Consider the following 22,015-nt stretch of genomic DNA (forward strand, 5'->3'; position numbering starts at 1 on the left):
AAGTTTGTCAAGGAAACTTGTCATGGCATCAGTAGTAGATACAACTTATCAAAGTCCCAGTATTGTGAAGTAGAATCAGCAACAATCCCTAATCAGGAATTTTATGAAGAGGTAAACTTTAAACAAAATTTTACAAGAACGTACAGTAAAGCAAACTCCAAAACCCTGGGAAAAAAATTTAAGTCATCTTCACAAAAACTTGATAAAGACACAGATAATAAGGCAGCCAGAAAGGAGAAATATAAGGAAGTATCATCAGCTGACGTTACCACTTTTCATAAAATAACTAAGGAGTCGAGGAGACCACTAAGTTTACCTGAAGAAACAAGCCAAGAAGATTTTAAAGGGAACTCGCCAAGAAACTCTTGTGAACAATTTCAGGGAAAAGATGTAGATGGGGATATAATCAAGAGAGCATGGCATTCTATATCTTCCCTACCATCAAATTATATAAGTGAATTTAGACCTTTTTCAGGGGCATGTAGCAGAAATAAAAGATATGACAAGAAATTGAGTTCAATGAATAATGTACAGGCAATTCCAAGTGATAGTGAAGTATTATCTATTGATCATAATTATTTTAGCCATGATAACACATTCCAGAATAGTAGTGCAGATAAGAGTAATATTGATAATGGTGTAGACAGTTTTACTACAAATAATTTTACACCGTGTCATAACGCACAAAAGCATTCTGAAAGTACTGATCACAGCAATGATAGCGATATCAGTAAATCTTTTATTAGATATAAGTGTCAAGAGAAACCATTTGAAGTCAGTAAAATGTTGGGAACAATAAGGTCTTCTGCAGTTGATAAGAATAACACCAAAATAGCCCAAGATTACCTTGGCTGTTGTACAGAAAGTTCACAATGTACGACATTTAATGACAAAGTTAATAGAAGCGGAACAGAGAGCATTTTGTACCCTTTTGATCGCACTACATTTTTTAACAGTATAGGATTAGTAGGGAAGAATGTACATAATAACAAGAGATGCTCTCCATCTTCTGTTGCACACAGGACAAGAAAAGTACGTGCAAGAAAAGAAAGAGAACATACCAGAAAGGAGGTGATGCTGGAGACACCAAAGTTTAATCCTACTCAAGATAAGATTAATACTAAGAGCTCAGTGTCAAAGGAAAACAGTATGACTGTTGTTAATGACTTTTCATATAAAAGTATAAAGATGAGTTGCTGTTATAAAGATGAAGAAGAGTGTCAACCCAATGTTAAGGAATTCACTAATCTTGGGCAGAAGAAGAAAAAATCAAGAAGTGGCCAGAGAAAATTGTTATTCAAGTCTCTTAAGGAAGGAAGAGATGAAGCATCTTTGGCTGTATGTGACAGTAGCAAAGATGGTAGTGTTGCTTGTTGTCATAGCAGGCAAGACTCTCTGGAATCTTGCCCTACAATATTTGTGGGAAGCGTGAATCTCAGTGTGTAATTGAAAAGCAAAATGAGGGTATGAAAAAATCTGGTGACTCTACCTGTTTTAAAAACACAACAGAAAAATCAGTTGTTGAAGATAAGACGAACACAACACTATATCAAGAAAACTATTCTTCCTGTCTGCGTAGCAACACTAGTATAAAACTCTTTATTTGTAATACATGTCGGAAGTCTTTCCAAAGTACAGACGAATTAAATTTTCATTGTACCACAGAATGTGCACACTCCCTGACCTGTGGCACGCATAACTGCTCACAATGCTCTCATCCTTCACATCAAAGTTCTTCAACCAGTGTTATAGAAACAAACATGAGAAACTCCAGCAGTAAGCATGTGACTAAATTTACAAATAATATATGTCATTCTCCTGGCATATCTTTATATAAGCAACCACTAAAGGTACAAGATTTTACCATTACACAGAAGATTAATACTTTCCCCAATCCTCCAGATATTGTTGTCACTCATCTACATGTTCATCAGAATTCTTTACAAGCCAAGGTACTCGGTAGAGCCTCTGTTGAAAAATTATTTCTTTGTGAGGAAGGTAAAGGAGAGGATCCAGAAGAGCCTTTCAGATATGTGGCATACAATGTACAGAATCCAGAGCAGCCAGTTAGATTTGTGGTAGATAATAGGGAGGATCCAGGGCAAGTTTTCAATTTTGGGTCAGATAATGGAGAGGATCCTGCACAGCCTTTTGGTTTTGGTTCAGATATTGGAGAGGATCCTGTACAGCCTTTTGGTTTTGGGTCAGATATTGAAGAGGATCCTGTACAGCCTTTTGGTTCTGGGTCAGATAATGGAGAGGATCAACAGGAACTATTCAGTTTTGGGTTGGACTCAGGGCAGCCATTCAGATCTCGTGCAGATTATATCAGAATAATATCCTCAGAAAAAATGGTGGAGAAGTTTTTGGACCCAAGCAAAAAAATTCATTGTGATTCCAGCAAAACTGAAGAGAAAATAAGTTTTGCTCCCCAGAAAGTTTTGAAACGCTTATCAGAAGAAAATGATTTTTTGGGATTTGAAGATGGAGTGCAAGACTATGAAGTGAATGAAAACTTTTTCCCATCCATTATTTTAAATAAAAAAAGTTGTATTGGATCTGCAAATGAAGAAAAAAAGTATTTATGCTTACAGAACATTGAGGAAGACAATTGTGAAAACACAACTACAATAGATCCAGAATATAAATGTATGGAGTCTCTGGTAGAAGGTCCCTCTTGTAATAAGTCTAACATCCCATTATTGATTCCCTCTGCAGAATTGGTACCTTCAGTAGACAATTCTACATTACCGGTATCTAGTGATCTTGAAGCTTGTGGAGATTTACAGACACTTAATGATGTGAGTTTTGCTCCTCCCAGGAAGAGCAAAGGAATTGTAAGAAGAAGAGCAAAGAGACTTTTGGATCAGAACACATCAAAACTACTATTAACTTCAGGTGTTAAAAAGAGAGTAAGTCATACTCAACAGCCTTCAGAAAACTTTCCAATTGGGCAAGTACAAGAAAATACTTCTCTGTATAAGAAATATCCAGATAAGGCTGTAACAAGACAGAGTGTTCAAGTAAATCAGTCAAGGAAATTAGACTCAGCGTTTGCAAATGGTTGCCAGCCAAGAGCTTCAAATACTGCTAAGCAATACAAAGAAGACATTGTGATAATAAAAAGTGGCAAAAGATTGTATTCCTGTAATATATGTCACAACTTGTGTAGTTCACCTGGTGACCTGGTCCGACACATGAAAATACACACTAAGGAAAGTCCTTTTAAGTGTCACCTTTGCCCACGAACTTACACACACAGAAGTTCCCTAACCAAACACTTGGATGTACATGAAGGAAAGAAGCCTTTTATTTGCTTAGTATGTAAAGCGGCTTTTTCCCAGAAAGTTCATTTAAAAACACACTTCTCAATTCATACAGGTGAGAAACCTTTTAGGTGTTCAGAATGTGGCAAAGCATTTTCTCGCCGTGATCATCTGAAAGGGCATAAATATACTCACACCTCAGAAAGACCATACAAGTGTGATATGTGTCCTCGTGATTTCAAATGCAATTCAAATTTGTTCAATCATAGGAGAATCCATCTTGAAGATCGACGATATCAGTGTGATTTCTGCAGTGCTTCTTTTATTGTGGCACACAGTTTAATGCTGCATATGAGGACCCATACTGGAGAAAAACCTGTTCATTGCCCAATATGCAATGTAGACTTTAGATTTGAAAGTAGTTTGAGAAAACATGCAACTTCAAAGCATCCTGGCTTTGAGGTCAGGGGCTCCGTTCTTGTTCGTGCAGTGCAGTAATGACCGGGAATATACAGTCCCCGAAAGTATCGTTAGCCTTTGAACATGAATAAGTATACTCTGTATATGTTTTCGAACAATACATACAGTAATACAGTGGGGTCTCCTTTTGCACAGGTATATCGTACTGGTACACGGTCACGCATCAGATATCCACACAAGCGATGCCCTTTATCGTGTTAAAATTGCTATACGTATCTGTATTGTATTGGACTCACCCGACCTTTACTTTAGAGCAACTTTGGGTAACCAGCTTAACCTTCCAAAAATGACAGTGTCACATAAATTGCCTCTAAATTATTAAATAGATATTTTAAGAAAAGCCAGGAAGTTAATTATGCGATATTTTTTATCATTTCCACCAAATAGTAGAGGTGTGGGAAGCTCTGGGAGATGATGGGAGTCCAAGGCCGGGGATGAAGGATAGTTGGACTCAAAGTTTTCAAAATCAACTGCAGACACTTAAACAAAGCAACTTCAACTTCATTACCAATCTCCAGAGCAGCAGGGTCATCGTTACCGGATTCTCATTCAATAGTTGAGGCGTAAAATAGGCCGTGATGAGAGCTTGGCAGCGGCCTTTAAACTCTTTGTAGCGTTGCCTGTAGGGTTCCATCAAACTCTCTAACTGTGCACCGAGTTCATGACTGTGTTACAAGCTGGGCTCAGCAGTAATTAAAGCATCCTAGAATTCTTCAACATTGCAAAGAATTTGCATCACCTGCTGCTGAGCCATGCATTCCTCGGTCTGTTCTGTTACCGCCACACCACAAGCACTGATTTAGTTTGTTGTTTTATTTTAAAGTCAAAGTATATACAGTACTGTATTGTATTTTGTTCTTTTATTTCATACTGTATGTTATATTATTTATGAAACATACAACATAGTAGGCTGATCTTATGAGAATATAATAATGAATAGATAAAAACACTGGTGAATGAGGCAACAGCCAAGTGCATACACTTGGTTACAAAGGGGAAAGGACAATCAATCCTTTTGGGGGTGGGTGACCATATCAACCCTCCCTCCTCCCAAAGAACCCTACCTCTACCACTCTCTACTCCACTTTCCATCTCCTATCTATACCCTCTATTTTTTTAAGTAAATAACAAGAATAAGGGATAGGCTATGAGAAATCATGAAAGAAAAATAGAAAGAATTAAGAGTAATTAAAGAATAAATATAAAAGAGAGATAACAAAGAAACATTATGTCTATGTGAAAAAAAGTAAATTTATCCTCATTCTCTCCTGCAATATCAGGTCATCCATTGTATGTAAACTTCTCTCATTTGCAGTGAAGATGGGGTGGAGGGAATAGTGGTCTCATATTACTGACCTGATGCACTGTCAGTTCACCCAATATTGAGGTGGGGAATTAGTGGGTCTCATGACTTGAAGATATCTTGAATAAAGACAAAAGTAATATACAGTACACTGTACCCTCGTTAATTCATATTTCAGCCTAATTCTTATGTTTTATTTTTTCTTAAAAAATTAATTACCAACTTGACCTCAAAATGAATCTGAAATAACCATGCAGTTCCAAAACATTAGGGTTGCCATATCTGAACATTCATAAAAGAGGACGCTCCGGAAGACATCCTGCCCCCGCCCCCCCGCCCGGAACACACTTTGGCGTTATGTTACCTTGAAGCAGCCGTGACTATTAATTTTGCATATATATACCAGTATTGATGTACAGTTGTACACCACTTAACGCGGTCAGTAAAACCCAGAGGGTACCGTGTTAAGTGAAAACCGCGTTAAGTGAACAACAGAACATATGGGATTAATTCCAATAGAAACCGGCCCGACCCCCAAACTCCACTTTTTGACGACACATAACTATGTTGTAGTAAAAATAACATCTTAAATTTATGATGGTACATGCACACAATTAATACTTTAGAGAAATAGAGAAATATAGTCGCCAAGTTAATGTCCATTCAAATAATGGACTCCACTCCCTCCCCCTCTTCTCACACTACACTGCTGGCTCTTCCCTCTCTGAGAAATTTTTGGGGGAAAACCACTAAATTTTAATAAATAATACCTCAAACTAAAGTTAGGATAATACAATTGACATTGCTGGATTCCTTGTAAGACCAGGAATATTTTGAATATAAATGTCATATATTTTGCACAAAAGATAACATATTTACTCAGAGTAAACATTTTATCTAAAATTTGTATGTCTAATGCAAAATATATGATGTTTATATTCAAAATGATCACCAAATTGTAAGAATTCCAGCAATGTAAATTATATTCTGGCCGGGTAATTTGTATGAATTTTATGAGCTAAAACAAATATCTTCAGTTTATAAAAAAAAATATATATGCTTCACGACACTATCTGTCACTCAAAGTACCCCACCTTGCCTCCCTCCCTCTTCCAACCATGCGGTCAGTCCCAACCCTCCCCCCACCCCCCACCAATCCTCCCTTCAAGAGAAAGGTTGGGTGAAAAAACTAAATTTTAACATTTTGTATTAAATAATACCTCAGATTAAAGTTAGGATAATATAATTGACATTGCTGGATTCCTTGTAAGACCAGGAATATTTTGAATATAAATGTCATATATTTTGCACAAAAGAGAACATATTTACTCAGAGTAAACATTTTATCTAAAATTTGTATGTCTAATGCAAAATCTATGATGTTTATATTCAAAATGATCATCAAATTATAAGAATTCCAGCAATGTAAATTATATTCTGACCGGGTAATTTGTATGAATTTTATGAGCTAAAACAAATATCTTCAGTTAATAAAAAAAAAAATATTCTTCACAGGGTAACAGATGGTCGGTCGGTCCCTCCCTCCCCCCCACCCCCCACCAACCGTCCCAAGGAGATGTGTGGGAAAACCAGAATATTTAACTTTTTAGTAATAAATAATACCTCAAACTAAAGTTAGGATAATATAATTGACATTGCTGGATTCCTTGTAAGACCAGGAATATTTTGAATACAAATGTCATATATTTTGCACAAAAAATAACATATTTACTCAGAGTAAACATTATATCTAAAATTTGTATGTCTAATGCAAAATCTATGATGTTTATATTCAAAATGATCATCATATTGTAAGAATTCCAGCAATGTAAATTATATTCTGGCCTGGTAATTTGTATGAATTTTATGAGCTAAAACAGGCAGTCAGGCAGGGTGGCGGGTGGTGGGGCAAATCTAAAAATAGCGTCTCCAGCCGGACACTCACCGCGTATACGTTAAGTGAAAGTTCAGCTCTGGCGAGGCACCGCGTAAAACGTAAACCCCGCTAAGTGAAACCGCGTTAGGCGGGGTAATACTGTACTGTATTGTATTGTTTTTTTAATGTAGGCTAATATACATAGTAAAGAAATCTTAAAAATAATAAAAAAAATTACCTTTGCTTAAGGCTGAATATCTTCATTCCCTTAGCTGCAGTCTAATAATAATAATATCAAACTGTTTATTAATAGAGTTGCAGCCGGTGGCTGTGTGTGTGACTTGATGTGCCCATGCACATCAAGATTATAGTTGAAAATTGCTAAAATGCCTTATATGCACTCAAGAAAAACAAATGCTACAGTGTAAAAAAAGCCATAAGAAAAAATGGTATACTTTCAACATTTCATTCATGGCTGTAATAGCACTAAGTACAAAAAAAAATTAATAATGCACGTGGCTGAAGAACACGGAAAAGCAGTACATGGCACTACATGCTAGCCCAAAAACTGCTAGCAGCTAAGTTGACAACACCGTACAGGCATACATGTGACTTATCAGCTGACTAAAACTGAATGAGATCTCTACGGTTTCCACCTCCCCTCTCTCTCTCTCGTCATTACAGTTTCATGTTTTTCCTTGGAGAAAATGATGGAAGCTGAAATTCCGGACTTTTGAAGAATGTTAAAAATTCCTTCCGGATGAAGATTTCGAGACCTAAATGGAGGACATGTCCGGGAAAATACAGACGTATGGCAACCCTACAAAATGTTGATTGTTATTTTAGTAATATATTATGAAATTGATTAAGACGAATGACTTATAGGAATCAAATATGCAGTATATTACGATATAAAACTACGTTGGTGATGGGTGGCAGAGGAAGAAGGGAGGACAACTCGCCACCTGCCATTCGGCAGCGTGCGATCTCTTTATAATGACAACATACAATCAGAATAATTCCCATATTATTTAGGTTCATTTGGTGCCAGGTTAATAAAACATCATAAAAAAATAGTTAATTTTTCCCAAATTCTGTAATCCAACACGCAATTCCAGATGAACTATTGTAGTAGGGTGTGTCATAGGAGGGAAGATCAGCTAAAACTAATGGCCCATCACTTTTTTGGTAGATTTTAGTGTATATAAACAGAAAATAATTTCAGTTTCAATATTTTGCAACCTTTTGCTAGGTAAATTTTAGCGTGAAATTTATCGAAAATCTAACGTACAGCTGCATTAGTGCATTACAATTAAATAGTGAACATTGCTTTCTGACTTCATTCTTTAACAACCCAACTAACAATATTTTTTTCTGTTTCAGATTCTGATGCATTTATAAGTTGATAATATTTGCAATGGCTGCTTGTGTCAGGACGAGGAACCAAAAATCCAGCCATCTCAGTCACTATCTTGGGTCTGGGAGAGAGCTCCTGAAGTCGGAGTTGCCTACATTGAGAGATGCTTTGAGATACGGTGTTTTAATCAGGCAAATCAGTGAAAAGAACCAAAGAACTTACACAAACAAAGACATTGCCAGTGATATGACCAAAGCTGTCTTGGCACAGTACATTCTGGCTAACGCTCAGTTCAAGCCTCCAGTCATAACAAGTCAGAAGAAGATTAGTGAGAGACTGCTAGCCAGTTGGGAAAAGGCAAGAGATATCTCTCTTGGGAGAGGAAAACTTGCAGTTAAGGACAGTTTTGCCAAGCAACTGGACCAGTTATTTGACATAATTACTTGCAAGTGCCCAATTGTTCTCTGTCCTGAGTTTGGATGCGATCGTGACTGTAAATCCGAGGCCCACATCTCCTGTATTTGCAAGCGTGAACTGAAGATTCCTGTGATCGAACTGGCATTTGTCAAAGCACAGAGAGAGAGAGACTGGCAGTATAGGGGCTCTCATGATTTCTAGCCAAGATATTCCGGAGTCCAAGAGACAGGAGGCTGCCACAGAGAGACAGAAGAGGAGAAGAGTTGCCGAGGAAAAGAGACTTGAGAAGGCCCAGGGTGAGGTAAAAAAGGCCGATGATTGGAGTCAAGCTGATTCAGAGTTTAATGACTTCCCCATGGCTGATCCGAGTGCTGACCAGGAGAATGGTGACTTTGTCCCTAACCCAGAAAATAATGATCCCAAACCTTCCAGGCATAAGATTCGAAATAGGAAAGATATCCCGAGCATAGCTCTGGCCAGCATGCGACACCACACTGGTCTCAGAGAAACTGCAGAGATAGCAACAGCTGCCTGGATTGACGGTGGTTTGATAACACCTGATGATGTTCACCTGGTGATAGATCATAACAAAGTAAGGAGAGCTCAGGAGAAACTTGTCAGTACCTAGAAGAGGAGTTTGATAAGGGGATAAGAGAAAATGGAATCAATTGTTTGTTCTTTGATGGGAGAAGGGATGACACTAAAGTGTTCATGAAAGTTGGAGATTCTGACAAGTTGTTCCCTGCCATGGTGAAGGAGGAACACTACTCCTGCTGCAGTGAACCAGGAGGGAAGTATTTGTGGCATTTCACTCCAGAGAAAGATGACATCAGGAAACCAGCTGAGATAGTGGCAGATAACATTGTGAACTGGCTCAGAGAGAGGAACGTAGACCAGACCCTGCAGGCCATTGGAGGGGACAGCACCAACACGAACACAGGGTGGCAAGGGGGGGGCATACAGTGGATAGAGCGGAAGATTGGGAGGAAGCTGGTCTGGATTGTTTGTGACCTCCACACCAACGAGTTGCCACTCAGACATCTGATCCAGGAGCTGGATGGCAAGACTCTTTCAAACAACAGATGGTCTGGTCCTCTTGGCAAGATGCTGGACTCTGCCACCGAGTTAGAAATAAATCCGAGCTTTGAAAAAATCACAGTTGGCCCTCCACTCGTTGAGCTTGCACATACTGTCATTGATGACCTGAGTACTGACCAGTACTATGGTTACATGATTTGCAGAGCCATCAAAACTGGGGTCATGCCTGATAGACTTGCTTACCTGCAGATAGGTCCAGTCTCACATTCTAGGTGGCTCACAACGGCTCTCAGGTTCTGCAGAATTTGGGTCGCTCATCATAAACTGAAAGGGAACCAGCTTCACAACCTGAGACTTATTGTCCAATTCATCGTGAGTGTCTACTTGCCAAATTGGTTCAACACCAAGGTCAAGTCATCGTTCTCCGAAGGTCCGAGGCATGTTCTCTTCCAGCTTGAGCTCCTGAGGAGTCAGCCAAGGAAGGTTGTTCAGATTGTGGAGCAGACTGTGAGGAGATCTTCCTGGTATGCTCATCCCGAGGCAGTTCTGCAGACAATGCTCTGCAGTAAGGATGAGGAGGAGAGAAGAGTGGCAGTCAAAAGATCTTGGATATGAGACTTATGAGAGGATCTGGGCATGACGAATCAGTTGGTGACGATTCCTTCAGGGTCAGGAAGACTCCTGAAGTCAATCTAGGTGCCAAGACCCTCACTGATCTCATAGATCTGGATAACATCCAGGCTGGCAGTGAGCCCCCTCTTACCTGCAGCCTCACCAATGTTCAAGTCAGAGCTTTCCTGGACAACCCCATGCATGTCCCTGCCTGGCCCTCGCACACCCAGAGTATAGAGCGAGGCCAGAAGTCACGTGTACAGCCAGGAGAGGAGGGAAGGCTACATCCGAGCTCAGGTGGTCAGCAGGGAGGTGATGAGTAGAAACAGAAGCAAGAAAGACATGTTCTCTATGGTGTGCAGCAACACCGGGTCGTAGTAGTAAAACCGGTTTTTGTATTTGATGATTTTGTTTTCTAAAGGAATATTAAATTTAATAAATGTGTCAAGATCATTCGTTTCAATATTCTGGATCATTTTCATCCTAATAAATTAACCTGATACATTTACTTTACTTTAAATAAGCTATTTAGTGGTGTTGGTAAAAGGGTGGGAATACTGAATTTTCATAAGATTTCAAGTTAAAATTTACCTAGCAAAAAATGAAAACTTTTCAAATCTGAAGATATCACATGATTCTGCACATAGAACTACATCATTAATACCATGGGCCGATTTTTCAAACTCAAAAAAAAAAAAATCGCCTCCGTATGACACACCCTACTATTGTAGTCTCTTGTTTACAGCACAGAGCAGTATCACCTGATCGTTCCTGCTCTCCTTAACAATGTTGCCAGCACTCGCCATCTCTCAAGCACCAGATTTTTCAGTAATTCAAGTGACCCAGAGCACCTTTTTTGTTAAATTACCCAAATAAGTAAAAGATCACTAAATTATCGCTATGTCACTTCCCATGGCTTTCCTCGTAAGCTGTAACTATGGTCGCATTTCAACTAATTGCGTAAGCGATAACGTGCACATGAGACCTGCATAAAATTAGACCCCACTGTGTAGCTTAATGGATTTCTTTTTATATTGAAATACAATATCTAGTATGGCATACAAGGATGACTTCCTCCCCCAATCCTACCGACCATCTCTAGCTGTTGCTGATATGGTAAGTAAGCATACCAACTTATGATGATGCACTGGGGATCATATTAAAGCATTTCGTGTAGCATTTCAAATTTTAGTGATGGAAAATGTGACAATACTTTTTGGGGGACTGTAGAGTACAGTATAGAGTTTCTTCAGTGTTGTTCATCTTGTCCTTATTTTGTGTAGAATTTATAATGACTGTACTGTACTTCCCTAATATATTTCCAGTATGTTAAACTACTGTACAAAGAAAATAGTGTATTGGATAACTCAGAATGAGTGTTCATTAGCTAAACTAAAATATAAGTGTGTAGTGTGTACTTTATTGATGTAAATAGAAAATTCCTGTGGTCTGTAAATAGCGACCTTAATGAACTTCCATGTTATGTGTTTAAATTTTCTATTTATGTGTATATTGTTTGCAAGAGGAGTGGTATTACTGGTTAAAAGAATATACGCCGACATGTTTACTATTCACATACTGTATATTGTAATACAGGTCCACACTCCCTTATCCGAAACCCTTGGGGCCAGATGTGTTATGGAATTCAGAATTTTTCGGATTTCAGAACGGTAGTACTGTACATATACTGTACCGTATATTATGGTAACACCCACCTTACCGGGGTCTGTGGCAGCACCCCATAAAGACTATAAAGAGTATTACAGGTTATTTGTACACTACAGTAAAGCCACAAATGGCAAAGAAAAAATGCAAGATGGATTGGGAACGCCAAAGTATACGTACCCACTCAAGGAAGCAGCGTCATTTATCTTATTAAGAATATGTACAAAAGATTCATTATTGTTTATTACTGAATATGTATTTGCTTGAATTAATCTTTATACATGCAAAATGAACAATAAAATTCATTAATACTACATTGAATATTAAAACACACAAGAGGAGACAAAACGCCATTGTTGTTGTCAGTGTTTACACCCATAATGTCAGTTATCCATCTGAAACTGAAGAAAATAAAACCCTGGTTGTTGTTGTAGTAAAATTAATGTAAAAAAAATGTGTTTTAATTAATGTTATTTATTGTACAGTAAAAGTAACCACTGAAGTTAAAGAAAAAAAAGTGACACATGCTGGGATGCCAACGTATACGTGAGCACTCGAGGAAACATAGCGTCATTTATCTTGAGAATATGTTAAAAAGATTCATTAATTTTATTACTGAATATTTATTTGATTGAATTAATGTTTATACCTGTAAAAGCAAAATGAACATTACAATTCATTAATAATACGTAGAATATTAAAACGCACAAGAGGAGATAAGACAGCATTGTTTTCGTAAGTGTTTATACCTGGGACGATGGTTCTACATATGAAACTGTGGCGACCTGTGGTGTAATGGTCAGCATCCTCGCCATCCAAGCGAGTGGACCTGAGTTCCATCCTCGGGCAGGGTGAAACCATGGGCAAGTTTCTTTATGCCGTTTGCCTCTGTTTATCCAGCAGTAATTGGGAACCTGGATGTTAATCGATTTGCGGATCGTATTCCAGGGGAATGGTTAGCCAGTGCAGTTGGTGAGTTGTCCGGTCTGCTCGGACTATTCCTTGACACTGGGTCATGCAACTCGTTAATTAAGGGTGTGGTTGTTGTCTTGGCGACAGCTTCTACACCTTAAATAAATTCCCGCCTAGGTGGCCCTTAGGCCGGCCATCCTCGTTACACGAGGGACAACCATTATTTATATGAAACTGAAGAAAATATGACCCTGGTTGTAGCTGTAGGAAAATTAATATATATGTTTTAAGTAATGTTATTTAATGTTAATAGATGGAACAATAGAAGTAGCTAACCACTAATGGTAAAGAAAAAAAGTGAGACGGATTGAGAAAGCCAACGTATGTAATTGCGTACTTGTGAAAACATTTCGTCATTTCTCTACATAAGAATATGAAAGCAACACTTATTACTGTTCATATATGTTTTAAATAATACTTAGAGTGTAAAGCAAAAATTCTACTCACCAATGGTGTTTAAGTCTAAAACATAAGGACAGCCAATAAATGTTGAGAGTTTTTACTCAGATGACAAAGTCATCGGGTTCAACTCTAGATGAAGCTGTAGCAATGTTTTTCATTAGTTTATGGTCATCACTGTCAGTGTAAAACTTCAACAACTTGTCTTTCTGTTTCTTTAAGTCATATACGGTGGTAGTTTCCACATCATATTCTATCGTAAGACGCCGCACAGGCACACCACAATTAAGCTTCTGTAATAACTCCGCTTTCTGTGCTATCGATAATGAGAGATGCTTCCTTTTCTTCCTTTCACTGTTACCCATAGGGGTATCTGAAGCTCTCTTTGACATTTTCACAGTGAAATTAAACAAAATTACACAAAATATCAGAGAGCAGCAGATGCAGGTGTGACTGGTAGCAGCACTGAGACAACTGATGCCTCACACCCGCCGCCCGGCGTGGGTCAAGCGCCGGTAGCGTCAGGTCATGTTCGGCATCATTCTGGGTATGTCATGCACACGAGTGATGCTCCACAAAAATACTTTTGGTTTTCGGGATTGCGGATAAGGGATTGTCAACCTTTAGTATATGCTGAACTGTCACTCAATCAATCAGAGTACCGTCCTCATATCTGAGGGTTGGCGACCACAGTCCTCCATTCTAAATGTTCTCGGGCTGTTTTTACCAATCCTCTGTCTTCCCCTGGCCCTTCTACCCTCAACTTTCCCCATTACTATTTCAGTTATTATTCCCTCATCCCTAATTATATGACGAAAATACTTTGTATCTTCTTTTTCTGTATGTATCAAGTATTTCTCTTGAAGTTTTTGTTAACATAAGTACAGTACAGTACTGTACTTCTTTATTTGTTTTCAGTGTAGTTTTCCTGAATTTGTCTCATTAACTGTGATGGTAGATGTAATAAATCAAAACAAGAATAGGGCAAGCAAATACAGCATTTCATAATCTAAAAGATCTTCAATTTGAGAAAAAAGCTGCTGAAAGGCCTGATAAGAACTGATGTATGGGACACAAACATGGACACTTTGAACAGACAGCAGAAAGAGGTTGGAGGCCTTTGAAATGTGGTGTCATAGGCAAATGCTCTTAGTATTTGCCTATGACACACAGTTTAATGCTGCATATGAGGACCCTTACAGGAGAAAAACCTGTCCACTCCCCAATATGCAATGTAGACTTTAGATTTGAAAGTAGTTTGAGAAAACATGCAACTTCAAAGCATCCTGGCTTTAAGGTCAGGGGCTACGTTCTTGTTCGTGCAGTGCAGTAATGACAGGGAATGTACAGTCCCCCCTGAAAAGTATCATTAGCCTTTCAACATGAAAAAGTATACTCTGTATACATTTTCAAACAATACATACATGACACCACATTTCAAAGGCCCCCAACCTCTTTCTTGTGTCTGCTGAAAGTGTCCATGTTTCTGTCCCTTACATCATTTCTTATCATATGAAACCTTTCAGCAGCTTTTTTCTCAAATTGAAAATCTTTTAGATTATGAAATGCTGTTTTTGCTTGCCCTTTTTGTTTTGATTTGTTACATCTACCATCACTTAAATTCAGGAAAAATTACATTGAAAAAAAAAAAATTCGCATATTGCGATATACAGTACAGGTTGTACCTCTCTAGTCCAGCGTTCTGTGGACCGGAAACTCCCGTGGTCTGCAACGATTTTAGTTTGTCCAATAGGTAGATAGGCAGCTCTTTTTTTTTTTTTTTTTTTTTACTTATCTGAATTATTATTATTATTACAGGAGTATTAAATTTTTGCCCCTCAGGCCCCAATGTGGGTCAGTGACCTATGCCCGGGTGGGCTAATCCCCATAAAAAAAAAACAACAAAGCCGCGGGAAATTAAGGTTTGTTTACATCCGGCAGTTCGGCTGCTCTCTCTCTCTCTCTCTCTCTCTCTCTCTCTCTCTCTCTGCTTGTCTATACAGAGTACAACATTTAACCCTTCAATATATATGAGCAGTAAATAAGTGTTGCTTTCATATTCTTATGTAGACTAATGACGATATGTTTTCACATGTGTGCACTTACATACACGCAGTCTCACTTTTTTTTACCATTAATGGTTAGCTACTTATATTGTTCCGTTTATTAACATTAAATAACATTTCAGGTACTTCAAACAACCATATTAATTTTTTTACATTAATTTTACTACAGCTAAAATCAGGGTCTTATTTTCTTCAGTTTTATATGTAGAACCAATCAGTCACTGGTTTCGTAAGCTTTAACATAAACAATGCCGGCAGCCGTCTCGTCTCCTCATTATTAATAAATTGTTTTGTTAATTTTGCACACACAAACATTAATTCAATAAAAACAAATTCAGAAACATTAATTAAAATATACCATATATGAACAGTAAATAAGTGTTGCTTTCATATTCTTATGTAAAGTAATGACGATATGTTTTCATGTGCACACTTACATACGCGATCTCTCTTTTTTCTTTACCATTATCGTCAGCTACTTCTATTGTTCCATTTATTAACATTAAATAACATTACTTAAAACAACCATATTAATTTTACTACAGCTACGACCAAGGTCTTATTTTCTTCGGTTTTATATGTAGAACCAGTCAGTCACTGGTTTTGTAATCAACGAAAACAATGCTGTGTCATTTCCGCGTGTGTTTTAATATTCTACGTATTATTAATGAATTGTATTGCTCATTTTGCGCACATAAACATTAATTCAATAAAAAAGACATTCAGTAATAAACAATAATGAATCTTTTGTACATAAGAGAAATGACGCTGTTTACACGATTATGCACATCGGCAGGCCGTTCAAACCCATCGAAATTCAAGTTTTCGCCGTCAAAATTTTTATTTATTTAATTTTTGTGTTCCAATAAAGTATGTTAAGAATTAAAAACTCACGAAATTTGAGAAGCTACTGTACTATATGACATTTAACCCTTCAATATGTCTTAAAAGAGACCATGATGAAGAGAACGTGGTGCTAGTGCTTCCAACCATAAGCACAAGTCACTATCTATCCAGGAAAGGGTGAATTTCCATGGTGCGGCAATTTCCATGGTCCAGCACCGGTCAGGTCCCGAAGTTGCCGGACTAGAGAGGTACAACCTGTAGTTCAATCAATAATAAGATTACCTGTATTTGTATTTTTTTTAATGTGATTTGTATCCAGCAATACTTATTTAATTGTCTACATACAGTATGTCTGAAACACTATTTTGCTAGTTCAAACTTTTCCCTCTTTGTGAAGACTAAAAATAATTCTTAGTGCTCATATTTTATTTTACTGGTATGTAATATCAGTCTGCATTTTATATCAGTATAAGTTATGGGGCTGCCTTTGAACACCTATATTAACGGGAGCTTTTATGTGTATATTAACTCATCTGTACATAAATACATACTGACTATTTTGTTTCAAGTTTTCTGTTTGATTTGTTCCCTTAGTTTAATAATAATTGCACAGTGGAAATACTGTAATATTTTATAATAAAACTGTACATTGTTTTATGCTTGTACTTTTTTCAATATTTTTTTCTAGCTGAGGTGGTACAGTATTGTACAGTGGTCCCTCGGTTAACGAACACAATTCAGTCCAGAAGGTCGTTCGTTAACCGAATCCATTGTTTCAATGGGATATTGGATAATTGGTTCCAGGTCACCGAAAAGTACATACAATACAAAGTAAAAAAAAATGCAGTAAATTATACTTACTTTGAGGTGTGTATGTAGAAGGTTCCTGGTTGATGATGATGATGGGAATTAGAAGTGAGGGTGGAGGAGAAGGGAGAAGAGAAGGAAGTGGGGATGGAGGAGAAATCACCTTTCAGGGGACCCATGGTTGATACAGTAATTTCACCAATAAAATTTTAAGTTCACTAGGTGTAATTCAAGATTATTTTCTTTAAATCAACACTGCACTGCGCTATATATTATCAATATGTTAACTAAAGTTCAGAATGACCAATAATTTCAGTGAAAAATGCAAAAATATTCAAGACACCCAACAAAATAGATGCGCACAACAAACTAATTCCCTGTACTGCATATATTATCAATATGTTAAATAAATGTTAAAATGACAAATAATTTTAATATAAAACATGCAAAAATATTAAAGAGCACAACTTTACTGATATTTACTCCATTGGAAACAAATGTAAACATAGAACAGATTACTGAATTGGCAGAATAACCCATCAGCTGATCAGCTGATGCTCACAACAAAATGTGATTTTCGTAAGGATTTCATTAACCAAATTTTTGTTCGTTAACCGAAATGAAGATTCTTATGGAAGGTAATTCGTTACCCGAACCGTTCGTTAACCAAGGGACCACTGTATTGGATCACTATCAAATAAAATAGGGTCAAACTCTAACATTGCATGGTAACTTCCCCAGTGGGGGACAAATACTTACATTTTCCACATCTTGGAAACTTCTAGTAAAAACAAGATCCAGCTTAGCCGGGTTTTCATAATCTATGTTAAGGGTTGGTTCAAGTACATGTTGATACAGAAGACAATCATTTATTGTGTCCATATATTTCCAGGTATCAACTACATGTTGCCCATCACTCAAGACTGTGTTATCTCCCAGCATATATCACTATAATTAAAATCCCCACAAAGTAACCTTTGAGATTTTTTATTATATAAATCACTTAACCTTAATGTCACATAACAAATCATTCTTTTCTCTTGTAAATGCCAGTGGTCTATAAATGGTACCAATTAACATATTCCGTCCTTGAAGGATCAATTCACACCACACTACTTCATACTTTTGATCATTTAGATACCGGTAACTAACATTGCTGTCTGTAGATACTCATTTATTGCTCACCAGAATAGCTACAATAATAGATACGAAAGAAGAAATGAAGTAAAGAAAAGAATATTGACTTAGAAAATATAAGCAAAGAAATATAAGATAGATACTTATAGAGAGAAAGATTCCAGAATATAGAATTATTAGTATATATACACAAGAAAAGATTAATATAGAAGATATACCTGTATATGAAACAATAATACAAGTATATAAATATAAGCATATACAAAGTATTGAAGAATAACAAGAGAATAAAAAGGATATAAAGAGGAAAACTTGCCCCCTTACAATGTACAGTACAGGAATGAGAATCTCAGGGTAGTTACAGTATTTCCTTTATCAATTATTATCTGCTACTGTAAAATGCATACTTTTTTTAATCTTGTGATTCCTTTTTATGAACAAAAGTATAGTACAGGGTAGCTGGAAGGAAAAACAATTATTTATTTTTATTACAATATTTTCCTGTGTACCTACAGTACTTATTAAAGCAATATAAGTGTTAAACTTCATTTTAGTTCATTGTCCCTTATTTCTGAGTAGTTTTTATGTGAAATGTTGCAAAGGTAGCTTATATACATATTCCTCTGCAAGCTTCATGGTAAAAATCTGAAAGAAGGCCCTTGGTATGTGTGCCACATATGAAATGAAAAATATACCTTTCAATGCACTCTAATTCACATACAAAATATCTTGGTATGGCTAAGACCAAGTATCCAAGAAGTACCCACGATTTCATTTCTGTGTGCCAACAGTAATCTACATAGGAACTTTGGTAATGGATAAATGATTTACAGCCAAAATGATCATAGTTAAATAATACCTAAGTCAATCTAAGTTCATCAAACCTAATAAAAAAAGGGTAAAAATTAACAGTGGTATAGCATTTTTTCTGAGAAAAAGAATTATGTTCATAGGTATTTTTATCTGAAGCATTCAGTAGTGATGTTTTTTGCTACAAAATTAATTATATGTATCTTACCCTACTAAAACCTAACCTTACCTAATCTTACCTTACCTTACTTATCCTAACCTAACCGAACTTAATCTTACCTTACCTAACCTAACCCAAGAAAGTCACAATGCACATGGTAAACAATTAAGTTCTCTAGAAAATTTTAAATGGCTTTTTTTTAAATACATTTGCAGAGAAAACAAACTTTTTTACATTCATTTCTCCAATATATCTATAAATCCGTTGGTGGTATATAAACTTAGCTTAGAATACCACTATTATGCATTTTAACCTTTGATTATCTCTGCGAATACATTTTAAAAAAGGAAAGGTTAGGTCAGGTAAGGTAAGGTAAGTTTAGGTTAAGTTAGGTAAGACATGTTAAGATTAGGTTAGGTTACATTTCAAAAAATTTGCGGCCAAAAAAAAAAGCATCGCTACTGATTGTATTAAATGAAGAACCTATGAAAAATTATCTTTTGTAGGAAAAAATACGATGCCACTGTTCTGGAATTTTACCACCAATGTGGGTGTGGTGTCGTTCAACAATTGTGGTATATACCTAGGGTAGACATGTTAGGTTAGGTTAGGAAATGTTAGCTTAGGGTAAGTTAGGTAAGGTTATGTTAGGTTAAGGTACATATCAATAATTTTGTGGCAAAAAAAAAAAACACCACTACTGATTGTATTAATCAAGAACCTATGAAAAAAAAATGTAAAAAAAATGTGATGCCACTGTTCTGCAGTTTACCACCTATATGGGTGTGGTGGGGTTAAAAAACTGTGATATATATACAAAATAATGCATAGAACCTAATAAAACCCCAAGTCTTGGGAAAGAAGCAGCTCAGCCCATATGGCAGGAAATGAGTAGGGTAGCAAAGTATAACAACCTGTGCATTATGGGGGATTTCAACTTAAGAAATATTGACTGGGACAGCATTGTAGGTGACTATGAATCTGAAGACTTCCTAGATGCAGTACAGGACAATTTTTTTAAACAACTAATTGCAGAACCTACTAGAGGTGACAATATATTTGACCTAGTATTAACAACTAAAGAAAATATTATCAGAGAGATCACAGTAGGGGAAGAACTAGGTAACAGTGATCACAGAGAAATCAGGTTCACCCTAAATTGGGAAACGAAAAACAATGACAATATGGTCAGAGTCCCAAACTTTCGGTTGGCGGATTATCAGGGGTTAAGAAGGTACCTAGGTGAGATCACCGGGGAACAGTCAGGTCAGTCCCCAGTAGGAAAGGGTGAGGTCACAGATTACACAACAATTGATCATGACTATAATATATTCACTAGTATACTACGTAAAGCACAAGAACAAAATATACCATACAGAAAAATTAGGTCAAATAAGAATAAGCCAAGGTGGATGACCAGAAAACTTAAACAAGACATAGGAATAAAGAGAGGAATTTATAAGAAATTAAAGGGAGGGGAGGAGCAGCTCAAAAATAGGTGTAATGAACTATCTAGGAATGTTAAGAAAAATGTAAGGAAAGCAAAGAGAGACTATGAAATCAGAATAGCAAGAGAATCCAAGACGAATCCCAAGGGATTTTTCCAGGTATATAGAACAAAGGTCAAGGACAAAGTTGGGCCTTTAAAGTCAGGGAGGGGGGGAAGTGATCAATGGCAGTGAAGAAATAAGCAAACCATTGAACAGCTACTTTTTATCAGTTTTCACAGAAGAAATTCACGAGGAAATTCCAGAGGTGGAACTGATATTTAGGGGAAAGGAAAAAGAGAAATTAAAGAATATCACTATCAGAAAAGAGGATAAATAAATTAAAGAAGACAAAATCCCCAGGACAGGATGAAATTTTCCCTCGAGTCCTGAAAGAGTGTAGGGAACAGATTAGCGGACCCCTCGTAAATTTATTTACAAAATCATTAGACACGGGAGTTGTGCCAGACTTAAGGAAACAGGCAAATGTAGTACCCATATTCAAAAAGGGAGACAGAGCATCAGCGTCAAATTACCGGCCGCTCAGTTTGACGTCAGTAGTGGGGAAATTTCTTGAATCAATTATAGCAAATAGCATCCGATCACATTTAGAGAAAAGCAAATTAATCTACGACTCTCAACATGGGTTTACAAAGGGAAAATCTAGTCTAACAAATCTGCTGAGGTTTTTTAGGAAAGTCTTCGAGGCAGTAGATAATGACGAAAATTACGATGTTATTTACTCAGACTTTAGCAAAGCATTTGACAGAGTACCGCATCAGAGGCTTCTGAGAAAAGTTAAGGCTCATGATATCGAGGAGAAAGTTTTAAATTGGATAAAATCATGGCTCACCGATAGAACGCAGAGGGCAGCGTAGATGGTGTTAAATCTGAGTGGGGCTGTGTAACCAGTGGGGTTTCCCAGGGGTCAGTACTAGGTAAACTCTTGTTCATAATCTACATAAACGATCTAGATACTGGGATCAGCAGTGACATAAGCAAGTTTGCGGATGACACAAAAATAGGGCGGCAGATAAATTCAGGGCAGGATGCAAATGCACTACAGGAGGATTTAAATATACTGCGGGGGTGGTCAGAAAAATGGCAATTGAAATTCAACACCAGCAAGTGCAGCGTACTTAATATTGGAAGAACAAATACTGTCAATGTATACAGTCTTTCAACATCAACCTAGAGAAGTCGACTTATGAAAGAGACTTAGGGGTACTTGTAAGCCCAGACCTACGGCCTAGAAAACAGCGCGTTAATGTTCGAAATAAGGCAAACAGAGTATTGGTTTAGTTTGTATATATTTGT

General features: G+C 37.0%; 1 protein-coding gene across 1 annotated transcript; it reads left to right on the plus strand.

Annotated features, from left to right (window-relative positions):
* The first annotated feature begins 1,416 nt into the window (after positions 1-1,416).
* On the plus strand, positions 1,417-3,780 carry LOC121880413 (zinc finger protein 112-like). Its single transcript, XM_042387605.1, has one exon. It carries the CDS (start codon positions 1,467-1,469, stop codon positions 3,762-3,764), a length of 2,298 nt encoding a protein of 765 aa, XP_042243539.1. The 5' UTR covers positions 1,417-1,466; the 3' UTR covers positions 3,765-3,780.
* The last annotated feature ends 18,235 nt before the right edge of the window (positions 3,781-22,015 follow it).

Source organism: Homarus americanus, unplaced genomic scaffold (assembly GCF_018991925.1).
Source record: "Homarus americanus isolate GMGI-L3 unplaced genomic scaffold, GMGI_Hamer_2.0 scaffold50165, whole genome shotgun sequence".
Classification (NCBI taxonomy): domain Eukaryota; kingdom Metazoa; phylum Arthropoda; class Malacostraca; order Decapoda; family Nephropidae; genus Homarus; species Homarus americanus.